This window comes from Macaca nemestrina, chromosome 1, assembly GCF_043159975.1.
Source record: "Macaca nemestrina isolate mMacNem1 chromosome 1, mMacNem.hap1, whole genome shotgun sequence".
NCBI lineage: Eukaryota > Metazoa > Chordata > Mammalia > Primates > Cercopithecidae > Macaca > Macaca nemestrina.
The window spans coordinates 25,996,819-26,010,498 of NC_092125.1; the positions used below are offsets into that span (position 1 = coordinate 25,996,819).

At 44.7% G+C, this 13,680-nt stretch overlaps 1 protein-coding gene and 1 long non-coding RNA gene across 7 annotated transcripts in view; one reads left to right on the top strand and one right to left on the bottom strand.

Annotated features, from left to right (window-relative positions):
* LOC105492999 (G protein-coupled receptor 161) overlaps positions 1–4,979 on the bottom strand; it is a 56,832-nt gene extending 51,853 nt beyond the window's left edge. For 2 of the 6 annotated variants that reach the window (XM_011760415.2, XM_071075131.1), the window contains exon 1: positions 4,907–4,979. In XM_011760415.2, coding sequence (XP_011758717.1) covers positions 4,907–4,913 — 7 coding nt within the window. In that variant the 5' untranslated portion in view covers positions 4,914–4,979. Of the gene's footprint in view, positions 1–3,267; positions 3,653–3,766; positions 3,922–4,256; positions 4,450–4,681; positions 4,794–4,906 lie in introns of those variants that run through there. The other 4 variants (XM_011760417.3, XM_011760416.3, XM_071075141.1 and 1 more) reach the window with 4 other exon arrangements.
* Positions 4,980–5,217: 238 nt separating this feature from the next.
* LOC105492998 (uncharacterized) lies at positions 5,218–12,735 on the top strand. Its single transcript, XR_011610874.1, has 3 exons — positions 5,218–5,297; positions 11,745–11,827; positions 12,522–12,735. It is a non-coding gene; the product is annotated as an uncharacterized lncRNA (long non-coding RNA).
* Positions 12,736–13,680: the final 945 nt, after the last annotated feature.

The window sequence follows — 13,680 nt, forward strand, 5'->3', positions numbered from 1 at the left end:
GCCGGGCGCGATAGCTCAAGCCTGTAATCCCAGCATTTTGGGAGGCCGAGGGGGGCAAATCCCCTGAGGTCAGGAGTTTGAGACCAGCCTTGCCAATATGGTGAAACTCCTTCTCTACTAAAAATACAAAAATTAGCCAGGTGTGGTGGCACACGCCTGTAATAAAAATAAAATGCACATAACTGATATAAAATGGTCTCCAAGATCTAGGTTAAACTTTTCTAATGCCCTATGTAGAACAGGGCATATAATATGCTATCATATTTATTTCTGAAAGAGAGAAAACAGAAGGTACATTTTTGGGTTTGTTTGTGTTGTGGTTGTTTATTTGTTTGTTTTTTAAGACGGAGCTTTGCTCTTGTTGCCCAGGATGGAGTGCAACGGCACGGTCTCGGCTCACTGCAACCACCACCTCCCGGGTTCAAGCCATTCTCCTTATTGGTCAGGCTGGTCTTGAATTCCTGACCTCAGATGATCTGCTGCCTCAGTCTCCCAAAATGCTGGGATTACATACAGGCATGAGCCACTGTGCCCAGCCGAGAAGGTACATTTTATTTGCTTGCAGGTGCATGGACTATTTCTGAAAGAATGCACAAAAACTGGTAAAATTAGTTATATCCAAAAAAGGAAAAAGAGGGCTAGGAAAGAGGAGTGGGAGGGAGATGTTGCCTTTTATAACTTTTGAATGCTATACCTTTCCAATTCACTACTTACTCTCAAACAAATAACCTTAAATAAATACAGTAAATAATTCAGTCTCTTTTTCTACACAATCTTCCAGACCTAAAGAAACAAAGAGAACTCTGCATAAATAACCACTTAAAATGTACATTTCCTTTGATCCACAAATCTCACATCCAGGAACAATTTTTACCCAGAAATATTGTACATGTACACAGATAAAGATACACAGAAAATCTAGATTAAGTTGGAAGCCAATCTAAGAGTCCATCAATAGGGGAATGTTTAAATAATTTATAGGAAACCGACACTATGAAATACTATGTTATTATTAAAAAGAGTGAAGTACAATGTATCTGTTATTGTTACTGAATGACTTCTAAGTCACACTGTTAAATCAAAAAAATAAACCACAGAGCATTATTATATAACCCCATTTATGTTTTTCTTTTTTAAACAGACAGAGTCTTACTATGTTGTCCATGCTGGACTTGAACTCTCAGGCTCAAGCAATCCTCCCACCTCAGCCTACCAAGTAACTGGGACTACAGGTGTGCACCACCATGCCCAGCTTCATTTATGTATTTTTTCAAGTATATTCAATATATTCAGGTTGGTCCTAAAGTCAGAAATGTAGACAATACTATTTTATCATGTTTTATATAGTATCAATAAACTATATATTCGCCTATGTTTCCAGGCTTGGTGAGCGTATTAAGCACATTGAAAAAGACCTAAAAAGATAGACATTTACAGTGATTATCTCAAAGGTGGGGAGAAGGAATAGAGAAGAGGTGGAAGGGAATTTAATTTATTTTCCTATATGTGACTATGTTTTAAAAATATTTTACAGCTCTTAGTTTTGAAAAATTACTATATTCCATGAATGCTTTACATTATTTACCTAAGGTCACAAGTTTATAAGGGGCAGGGCTGGGAGGTAGGCTGACTTCAGATCGTGCTCTTAACACAGTGTTCTCTCACCCATTGCTTGAGTATAAAACAAACACAAACCAAAATAAAATGGAAATATACCTCCTCATGTTTTACCCCTGGCCAACTGCAAATTCTTTCATGCTCCAGCACTCCCTAAGCATATTTGCCATGAATGCCGTCCTCTCCCCTGCTGAGCACATAAAATGTGCAAGGAAATAGATTAAAACTAGTTGTAAGCCTTTTCTCTTGGTGTAGAAACAGAATCATAGATGAGTACTGGGTGAATGAATGAAGTATGGAGTCATAAAGTCAATCCCTCCTCCAAACTCCAGGTAGCATTGATAGCTATCTCTAGTTCTGTTGATGTTTTTTGTTCTTATACAAAAACAGCAAGAAGACACCATTTCTCCCCTGCTGTCATGCTTTACTGCATCTCAGAATGACAGTCAGAGCTTCCAAAGGTCTCACACAGAAGACGCAAAAGGGCAGTCTGCAGGTCACAAGCAGCCTGCACACATAATTTGGTTAAACTGCATGCACATTTAAAAAAATGTTTTGAATCAGTTGCTATCTTTAAAAACATATGAAGCTTTTTTTCCGTAAAAATTTACAGCTTCCCCCAAAACTAAGATCAGGCAACCATGTGATGGAGCCCTACCGCACCTGCAGCTGCCCCCTTACTGGAGACAGGCTTAGCAGCACACAGCTCCCACTCAGCCCTCCTGTCCACCAGCCTCCTGCACTCAGGCTTCCTGACTGGTCCCGACTGGCAGTGGCGTTTACACCACAGAACTGTACCTCCTCTTGCTGACATTTAGGTCAGCTCCAGTTCAGCCCATTCTGTCTTCCTCGGAACCCAAACAGAGAGCTCACAGCCCTCTGACCACACAGTGCTCCTTCACCTCTCAGAGGACTCCCAGTGCACCAGACTGCAACACAAAGAGAACGGTTTGGATATCGTTGCGGCCTTGGATTTAGTTCCAAAATGTCAAGCAGGCCTCTTAATGAGGGGTCTCTATTCTTGATGTTATGGTGGTGGAGCTACAGGGCAGGGAGAAGCCCTGAGTTAAAGGACCCACCTGTGTGCCATCAGGAAACCACGTGAAAAGCATTACCAAGGCAAAAGATCTGAGTTCAATCTGGGCTGCTTACTTAGCTGGGCAAGAATGCTTCATCTCTCCTGAGCCTCAGTTTCCTCACCTATCAAATGGGCTAGCAGAGCTTCACAAGGCTGTTGTGTGAAGGAAGAAGTGTATATGAAAGTGCTTGTAAGCACCTGACAAGTATAAAATAAGACAGGTGTGGAGGAGGACCGGGAGAGGTGCTCTGGAAGAAGTAACAGAAATGGGTGCCATGGATTCCAGTTACAGTTGAAGAGCCTCTTTCTCTGTGACCTGAGGTCCCTCCCACCTCCTCCTTCTGCCCTGAGGGCCTGAAAAATGCCTCTCTTCACTTGCTCCCAGTAGCTGCAGTAAAATAGATTACAAGGGAAAATCGCCTATTCCCCCGAAGCAGTAGCTCTCCAGAACTCATCTGGAGGTCCAGGTCACTAGGGGAGAAGAGGCCGGGCTGAATCCACGCCTGGCTCCACGGAGGAGCCACAACGATGGCCGTCCTCCCCCAGCCCCTAGCACGCTGAGACAGGCTCACCTGAGGTTATCAGTGTCTCCACTGGACAATCAAGGAACTGAGGTTCTTTCCCTCCAAAACCACACACCTCCTCACGGCTTCACAGGGAGGAGGATCAAATGACCTGCTCTTGAAAGCACTTTGCAAAAGGGATGAAAGGTACAATAACGAGCAAAAATAGCCTCCAAGATGTGATATAAAGCGATGCCAATGCGCAGCTGTGTGGTTACTGGTAAGCAGACCTCCGGGAAGCACAGGAGACACCCCACTTATCCCACAGACGTTCTCATCCCATATGCCTTTGTCCAAAGGTTGCACGGGGGTTAAGCTTGGCCCAGAAGGCGCCGAGAGCTGGTCAAGTCCTCCCCTTTCCAAGAACCAGCCGAATCTCCCTCCCGCAGATCTGAGAGGCAGAGCCGCCCACCCCGCGGCGCGGGGCCACTTCTGGGCGCGCCATCCGCCGTCCGCCCAGGCTCGGGGAGACAGCGCCCTGAGTCCCGGCTGGGAGAAGGTTGCTCACCTGGTCCTCACGGATTCCAGCCGAGGGGCGTGACCGCCTCTCCCCACACCCTCTGCCCTGAGCGGGTCGTGAAGTCTCTTGGCCCCAGGGGGCGCGGCCCGCATCGGCCGAGTCCCGGGCACGCACCTACGCCCTCCCATCCAGCGGACTGGGTAGGGGGCCTCGGGCGGCGCCGGAGAAACGGGGGCGGGCTGCACCCAGTAGAATGGGGTGGGCCTCTCAGAAGCCCCAGGCCGCAGGCGAGGGGCGCGCCCCCAACATCTTCCCACAAAGAGCTCCAGCTCTCCAAAGCAAGGCGCAGTGCGGCCAGAGGACAGCCCCAACCCCTGAGAGGGGCGCGAGGAGAAGGGGAGCGCCGTGGGGGCAGGGACCCTTCCCGGCCCGCAACCTGAGCCCTCAACCCCGCACAATGAGTTTAGCCCGGCTCCATCCCGACCTCCCTCTCCGCCCGGGCCCGGGCCCGCGACCGCGTCCCACGCCGAGTGCTCACCGAGGAGCCGCTGCCGCGGCAGCTCAGGCCCCGGCCCAGCCGCCTCCCCGCCTCGGCCACCGCCGCCGCCGCTTCCTTCCTCCCGGCCGCGCTCCGGGACTGGAGGTTTCGGGTTTCAGCCCGCCGAGCCCCGCTTCGCTCCTCCCGCGGGCCAGCCACCAGCACGCGGACCCGGGCGAACGCAGGCCAAGTAACTTTGCGGCGCCCGCGCCCCGCCTTCTCCACGCCCGGCCGGGCCCCTCCGGCCCCCAAAGCCCCGAGCCGCCTCCCCGCGCCCCGCACCGCCCCGCCCCGCGCGGCTCCCGGCGCCCCTCCCCACCCGCGCCCCTTCCTTCGCGTCCGTCAGCTCGCCCGCCCTCCCGGCTGCTGCTTTCCCATTTCTTCCCACGAACAGCTTCGGCTGCTGCTCTTTGTCTCGCCCTTACCCTCTCGGCTCGCTGCACTTTTCTCCTGAAAACCTTTGTGGTCCCTAACTTAGGCCTTCCCTGTTCCCGTTCCTGCGTCCCAGTTCCAGCCGCTGGGACGTCCCCTTTTCCATGTCTCTCTGCATCACACAGACACTTTCAGATTCTTCCCGCAGGCTCCGCACAGTCCCATTCTCCTCCTCCAGTCCCGCCGTGGAAGATCCTGGTATCGCCTTTGCTGCTCACCTTTCATTCATCCAGCCGACGGGCACGAGCATCCATCTGCGTCCTGCCAGGCTCTGTCCCGGGCTCTGTGAATACCACAGTGAATCCGCCCCGGGGAGTGGGGAGTGGACGTAAACAGGTCTTCACACTGCTGCCCTGCACTCCCTCGGAGCCAAAAGGCCAGGGAGCAGTCATCACAAAACAAAGAGCGGGCGCTGTCAGCTCGGGGGACGGAACAGTTCCTTCTCAGAATGTTTGTTTTGCCTTCCTCACTCCCCACTTTCCCTGCCTGTCTCCAGCCTCCTACGTTTTCTATGCAGCAGTCTTAATAAGGGGATGGAAAGTTGAAGCACAGAGTAGAACTGCTAAAAAAGGAAAGAAGGAAGGACAAACAGGGCAACAAAATAATCAGGTAAGAAGTTACAAAGCCCAGTTCACTAAACTTCAGCAAAAGAAAAAAAAAAAAAAAGACAAAAAAACCCTGGTGCTGTGCTTACAGCAGGATTCACATTCCTCTGAAATCCATCTGCTTTGATAAATACATTAATTATTCCCTTGTCTACAGATTGACACTGTGGGAGATGCTTCCTTATTATTAATATTATTGGGCCACTGAGGCACCATTTAGAACAGTAATTTACTGTCTGGCACCTACCAAACACCCACATTGCTCCGGGGACAAATGGGATAATGGGGAGAAAAATGTAAATGGATGCCTTAATATTCCTATGGGATAAATGCTTTATTTGGTCAAAAACTGGAAACTGACACTCCACTTAGAGTCTAGGTCACCCGGCAAGCCAGACCCTTGAAGGAGCTTAAAGCTTTCTGTTCTTAAGAGTATTTTAGACACTTATTTTGAACTCCCTGTTATTTATTTAATTTACACTGGCTCAGCTGTCGGCTAAGCTCTATGAGCCTGAGGGAGTGAGTTAACCTTCCTGAGTCTCAGCTTATTCATACACAAAATGGGGATACTCATACCTTCCTATCTGTAGAGTTGAAAAGGTCAAATGAGGTCATGTAACTAAATCACCAGTGTCATAAATTCGGAGAACTAAACCCTTTTGAAAATTGGTATTCACGAAAGGTCTGAAAATATATGCCACGGACTGGCATGGCAAGATATGAGAGTAAAAAATAAACAGTTACGGCTGTTTTGGCTCCATACCCATTCATGATGCAAAAGATGTCCTTCATACTGAACAACCTTTTCCCATACTTACTCTATTTCATTTTGAACTGTTCAACAGAAGACATTTTTTTTTCTCCTGCTGCTCATTATCAAATACATTATTTATCACAAAGATTTTTCTTTTTTCTGAGCTCATAAGCTCAGAACTTACTGTGCATTCAGGGATAGAAATTCCTGCCAACAAATGCATTTTCAATTGCTGTCTTAAGATTTTTTTTTCCCTTCTGGAGCTAATATTGAGCTATGAGTGAATTCAGTCAGATGCAGAGAAAACAAACAAATTGTTATTAAAGTAATTATTTCACTGTATATCATTGTATAGGTGATAATTGTGAAAAACGTGACTGCTTTTGTGCAAGAATGTATTTTTTTTCAGAAAAAGAGAAAGATACACACTAATTCTCCTTTCCCAAATTAGTTTAATAAACCATTCTGTTTTAGAGACATCCACAAAGACTTATAAACTAAAATGAGAGGCCTTGTCCAACTGAACCTCACATGTGTGTTGAATAATTTATATATGAAACATGTTTTATGTAAAATATCATTTCAGTCTAGCAGTCCACATAAAACTGGTGAAAGCAAAATTGTGAAGTATGCTATTTGTTCCACGTGGGATGTTATTTCCCCCACTCTTTACAGGCCAAGCCCTTCCTGCCCTTCACATCTCAGCTTAAATGTCACCTCCTCAGAGAAGTCTTCCCTGACCAATCTCTCCTTTTTTTGATTAGAGATGGGATCTTGCTATGTTGCCCAGGCTTGTCTTTAACTCCTGGGCTCAAGCTATCCTTTCACCTTGGCCTCCCAAAGTGCTGGGATTATAGATGTGAGCCACTGCACTCAGCCCCTGACCAATCTAAAAGAAATTCTCTGATCTCTGCTCTCTCTCTCATAGCTGCCTTCTTTTTCTACATACAATGTGTCCAAATTTATAAAATACGTATCAATTTTTCTATTTATTTGTTTACAGTACACCTCCACTGATAGAATGGTAAAACCATTTGACCTCAGAGGAAGACTTCCCCGAAACTGGTGCGCCACTGGACTGATCAGAAACAAGAGCCAATCTATATATATATATTTTTTTATTAAATCAGTATGGGTTTATTTCTCTGTTAGTTGGAACAGAAAGCATCTAACTCAGTGGTTCTTAATATGACATTTTGGAAGGTATTTTGGGTTTGTCACAATGATTAGAGGACACCCCAGGCATTTATTGGGTGGGGCCCAGGATATCAGACATCTTGCAGTACATGAAATAGTCCTACACAAAAAGAACAGTTCCTCTCACACGTGACAATAAAAACTGTCTGTACTTTTCTAAGTCTGAAACAAACTGTTTTACATATACGCATGGAAGGTTTTTTTTTTTTTGCGTGGTTTTGTTGTACAGCAATTTGTCCAGGAATGCAAGTACTATGTAAATTGAGGGAAGATTGCACTTTGATTTACTCAAACCTTACCAAGAGTTGTTCAGTATTTTGGAAATCACCTCACTATTAACAATGCCACTCATGGTATCAGATTTACTAGTACAAGTTAGGTGACTTGATCTACATTTATATATCTATGTCACATTTGCAGTGATTCTGTCTATAATTTCAAGTGTCTGACCACTTCATGATGTCATCCACTAGGGCTGATATATTGAAATGAGCATTATTGGGCTGGGTGCAGTGGTTCACTCCTGTAATCCCAGCACTTTGGGAGGCTGAGGCAGGTGGATCACTTGAGGCCAGGAGTTCGAGACCAGCCTGGCCAACATGGCGAAACCCTGTCCCACTAAAAATACAAAAATTAGCCGAGCATGGTGGCACACATTTGTAGTCCCAGCTACATGGGAGGCTGAGGCACGAGAATCACTTGAACCGGGGAGGTGGAGGTTGCAGTGAGCTGAGTTCGCACCACTGCCTTATCCTACATATCTCTTCCATTTGGCTTCCCTTGAATTGTATCCTTTGTAATAAACCAGTAATCAAAGTAAGTAAAGTGCTTTCCTGAGCTCTGTGAGCTGTGATAGGAAATTATTGGCCATGGGAACTCCTGATCTGAAGCCAAGTCGATCAGAAGTACTGGAGGCCCTGGACATTCATGTGGTGCCTGAAGTGGGGATAGTGTGTGGGACTGAGTCCCTAATCTGTGGAGTCTGCACTATCTCAGGGAGTTAGTGTCGGAATTGAATTGAATTGTTGGATACCCAGTTGGTGTCAGAGAATTGATTGGTGTTGGAAAAAATTCCACATATTTTGTGTCAGGGTAAGAAAGTATCCTCAAGTACATTTATCTTTTGATCTATTAAAAAAAAAATCCTCAAGTACACATTTATCTTCTGTTGCCAATAAAAGGCAACATTATATATTTGGGATAAATTTGTAATTACAGAAGATTTAAAATGCCCAAATGTCTGTCAATAGGGGATTAGAGGTATAAGTTAGGATTCAGTGCTACAAATGAATGAAAAAAATCTCTATACACTAACATGTAGTGGTGTCAAAGATGTTAAGTGAAAAAAAGCAAGGTGAAGGAATATTTGTTATACGTTATCTTTTTTTTTTTTTTTTTTTGAGACATTGTCTCACTTTGTCACCCATACTGGAGTACAGTGGTGCATCTCAGCTCACTGCAACCTCCATCTCCCAGGCTCAAGCGATTCCCCTGCCTCAGTCACCTGAGTCACTGGGATTACAGGCACACCCCACTACCACCTGGCTAATTTTTGTATTTTTAGGAGAGACAGGTTTTCACCATGTTGGCCAGGCTGGTCTTGAACTCCTGACTTCAAATGACCTACCCTCCTCGGCCTACCAACGTGCTGGGATTACCATGCCTGGCCTATGTTATCTTTTATGTGAGAAAAGGAAAGAAAATAAATATATAGGTATTTGCTTACACTTAAAAGTGGAAAAACAAAACAAACCAAAAACAATAAAAAGAAGGTTTCCAATAAGGGAAAGGAACAAACAGAAGGAATAAAAAAGAAAGCAAGGTTTCTAGGAAGGTTCCTTGCTGTATGACTTTGAAACTAAGTATGTATTTTACAAATTTGTGAAAAGTTGAAAAAGAAAAAACCTCCAAAAATTGAAGAAAAACTAGGATGAATATCAAGTTGGTGGCATAAGAACTTTTATTAGTTTTCTATCACTGCAAAATGATTACCACACATTTGGCAGCTTAAAACACTCTGTTATGTTGTTTGGGCTGGTCTTGAACTCCTGGCCTCAAGCAATCCTCTTGCTTTAGCTTCTCGAGTCACTGGGATTACAGGTGTGAGCCAATACACCTGGCGAAACACTCACTTTTTTTAAATCTCACACTTTAGAGAGAAGTCCAGGCAGGTTCAGTTGGGTTTTCTGCTCATGTGAATGCCAAAATGAAGGTGTTGGCTAATCTGAACTCTTACATGAAGGCTCTTGAGGTGACTCTACTTCCAAGCTTGTTCAGGCTGCCAGCAGAATTTAGTTCCTTGCCACTGTGGGATGGAAACCCCCATTTCTTTGCTGGCTGGCAGTGGGGCCACACTCTGCTCCCAGAGGCTGCCTGCAATTCTTCCTCATGGGGCCCCCTTATCTTCAAAGTCAGCAAAGGCATGTCAAATCCTTCTTATACCCTGATCTCTCTGGCTTCCCCTTAATTCCCCTTTCAGCCAGAGAGAGCTCTTTGCTTTTAAGGATTCATGTGATAGGTCAGGTCTACCTGGATAATATCCCTGTCGTAAGGTCAACTGTGTCAAATAACATAATCCTAGGAGTGATATCTCATTATATTCAAAGGTCCTGGGGATTAGGAAACGACGTCTTTGTCAAGCTATCTTCCAATTCTGCCACAACAATATAAAGAATTTCAAGGCCAGGTACAATGGGTCATGCTTATAATCCCAGCACTTTGGGAGGCTGAGGTGGGAGGATCATTTGAGCCCAGGAATTCAAGACCAGCTTAGCCAAGATAGCAAGACCTTGTCTCTAAAGAAAAAGACAAATCATTTTTAAAGAAGTTTTAAAAAAATAAATTTTTGGGCCAGGTGCGGTGGTTCATGCCTGTAATCCTAGCACTTTGGGAGGCCGAGGCGGGCAGATCACCTGAGGTCAGGAGTTCAAGATCAGCCTGGCCAATATGGCGAAACCCCATCTCTACTAAAAAAAAAAAAAATACAAAAATTAGCTGGGCATGGTGGCACACACCTGTAGTCCCGGTTACTTGGGAGGCTGAAGTAGGAGAATTGCTTGAACCCAGGAGGCGGAGGTTGCAGTGAACTGAGATTCGTGCCACTGCACTCCAGCCTGGGCAACAGAGTGAGTCTCTGGCTCAAAAAAAAAAAGATAAATAAAATCAGTTTAGAATATAATATTTTGATGGCACTTTCCTAGTGGGATATGTTCCTAGGACAAAAAGAATCTCAAAAAAAAAAAAAAATCTCAATCTCACCCAGTTCTCTTATGTCAGTGGTACTTTGGTATTGTTGTCTGAAACAATTAAAGATATATAGAAAAAGGCCAGGCACGGTGGCTCACACCTGTAATCCCAGCACTTTGGGAGGCCGAGGTGGGTGGACCACGAGGTCAGGAGATCAAGACCATCCTGACTAACACGGTGAAACCCCGTCTCTACTAAAAATACAAAAAAAATTAGCTGAGCATGGTGGCAGGTGCCTGTAGTCCCAGCTACTCAGGAGGCTGAGGCAGGAGAATGGCGTGAACCTGGGGGGCAGAGCTTGCAGTGAGCCGAGATCGCACCATTGCACTCCAGCCTGGGTGACAGAGCGAGACTCTGTCTCAAAAAGAATAAAAAAGAAAAAGACATATAGAAAAAAGCAAATAAGTAATTACCTTTATGTTGTGGGACCTGTGATTTTTAGCAAGGAAAAAAGTGATCAAATATAAAAGTGAATAGGTAAGTAAAAACCTACCTGCAAAGAATAATTTGCATTTGCCAACCCTAACCACTCAAAGGGCAAGAAGTAATGAGAATACAGAACGAGTGAGCACTCCTGTAGCAATGAACACTGCTAGCAACCAGATGTAGTCTCAAAATACCACTTCTCATTAAGAGGAACTAGGCTCCTTGCAGAAATGGCTTATTCCAGGTCTGGACTTTATAGACTTTTTTTTTTTTTTTAAGCATATAAAATGAATCTAGAACATCTTTGTGTACCAGAAAAGAGGTTTCAAAGAGCAATGGGGTCATTTTGAAAAGATACAAGAGCTGATCTGAAGGGACAATTTGAACATAAAAAAGAATAATAAGCCAGGCACAGTGGTTCATGCCTATAATCCCAGTACTTTGGAAGGCTGAAGTAGAAGGATTGAGGTCAGGAGTTCGAGAGCAGCCTGGGCATTATAGTGAGACCTCATCTCTAAAAAAAGAATTGCAATGGATTGGAACATACCTGCTAAAGCTTCAATGTTTGAATCCTCCAAAACTCATGTTGAAACTTAATCCCTAATGTAACAGTATTAAGAGGTGAGGCCTTTAAGGGGTGATTGTGCCATAAGGACTCTGCCCACATGAATGGATTAACTCATTCATGGATTTAATGGATTAATAGATTAATAGGTTATCATGGGAGTGAGTTAGTTGTAACAAAAGTGGGTCTGTTTTAGAATCTGGGTCTGGATTGGCTCTCTCTCATGCACCCTCCTCATCATGTGATGCCCTGTGCCACCTCAGGACTCTGCAGAGAGCCCCTGCCAGCAAGAATGCCCTCACCAAGATGCAGCCTCTTGGCCTTGGACTTCCCAGCCTCCATAACTGTAAGAAATCAATTCATTGTCTTTATAAGTTACCCAGGCTCAGGTATTAAGTTATAGTAACAGAAAACTGACTAAGATAATACCCACATGGAAAAATCTTTGAGTTTATAGTTTAAAAAATTGGTCACCATTGGTGATTACTAGGCAACCAATTCATTCCTCTGAAAAATTAGTAAATAAAACGAAGGAATCAAACATTTATTCCACTTTTCCAATAGGAATTGCACTCGGTGTGACCAAAGACTACTCTACAAATAAATGCACAAAGAATAGAATTTTAAAATCACTATTTTGCAACCCTTAATGAAATAACTGTTGCAGGCAACAGTGATCAATGTATACTAAAACCATTAAGTGAATAGTTGATGGGGAACCAATCAATCTTAGTATCACACAGGAATGGAATGTAATAGGAAGTACTCAACACCATCTAGGAAGTATTCTTGAATAAATCTTGCAATGGTGGATGAATGTTGAGCAGAAAAGAAAGTCAAAAAATATCTATGTTAAACTCCAAGCAATAATTCCTGACTTGGTTGACCACCAGCTAAGAGAATGACCCAGTGGAATAGGAGACAGAGTGAGAAATGTTACCATCACTTTCCCACCCACCTTATGATTTCACCCTGAGCAGGCTTTCTCTCCATTATTAATTGTCAGTTTGCTACTGTGCTAATTTTGTGTTGTCTTTTAGCCATTGACGTTGGCCAGCAATGGAATCTAAGCCCAGCGTACCTGGAAAGTACACTGTCATGAAAAACAGAGTTTTTTAAAACGAGTACACTGCAAGCTGGGGAAAATCTTTTTTTTTTTTTTTTCCTGTAGAAACTGAACCACCTGAGAAGGCATACATGTATTTATTTTTCTACACACTTAATTTGTTCAGTTTTAGAACTCAAGATCCTTTATTATTGTTAGTGTATTAAATTCATACCTTTCTATTCTTACTGCCATTGCGTTTTGTTTTGTTTTGTTTTTTAGTCACCTCATGCATTTGAGGCAGAGATTGTGGTGTAAACATCAGTCCATGGGTTGAGTCCAGAGACCTGGATTTTGATCGTGACTCTGCCCAGGCTTGTTGATGGTCGCGACCCCACAGTGAGATGAGGATTAAGAGTCAGATACTCCAAGGGAAGGGGCTGAAGAGACCAAACTTCCCGTGTGGACGGTCACAGAGCCTCTAAGAGGGCTAAAGAAACCCCCAGGCTGGTACAGGAAGCCTGGGAGATCTTGCCTTTGGACCAGTGGATAGAGTCAGAGATCAGGATGGTTGCAGAGGAAAAGCTCCCCAGGGTGGAGGGGCAGGGGCTGGGAGAATGACCCCAAGGTCATGTCAAGACAGGTGATGCTGCTAAACAACAACGTTTTGAGAGGCGGTGAGGCTCCTTCTAACCCTCGTATCACGGTCAATTTAATTTTATCTGTGCTTTGTGCTTCCTCTGATGAGGAAAGAGAGCAACGAAGGCTGTGCCCAGTTAGCTGTGTCAGTCAAGACAACCAGGAGTAGATTTTAGTCACCTTAAGGTCGAAAACTATGTTTGTTATTTGGAGCTTCTTTTCTTTGGTTCGCTTTATTTTCCCCTGGTTTATTTGAGAATTTTCTTTTGGAACTACCCATGAGACTCATTTCTACTAGGAGTGTTAGAGAAGTAAAAAGACATTCTTTTCCTCTCCCCTTAGGCCAGGGAGGCAGAGGGCCCCTAGTGGCCAATAGTGGAACTGCAGCAGCTCCACCACTATACTGGGTGGGCCTGGCTGCTGGTTGGTGAACAAGAAGAGCCTCTCAGAGAGCAAAGGGGCTCCACCTGCTCTGAGAGCCTCCTAGACCGGTGGGAAGGGGCGGGGAGGGGCGG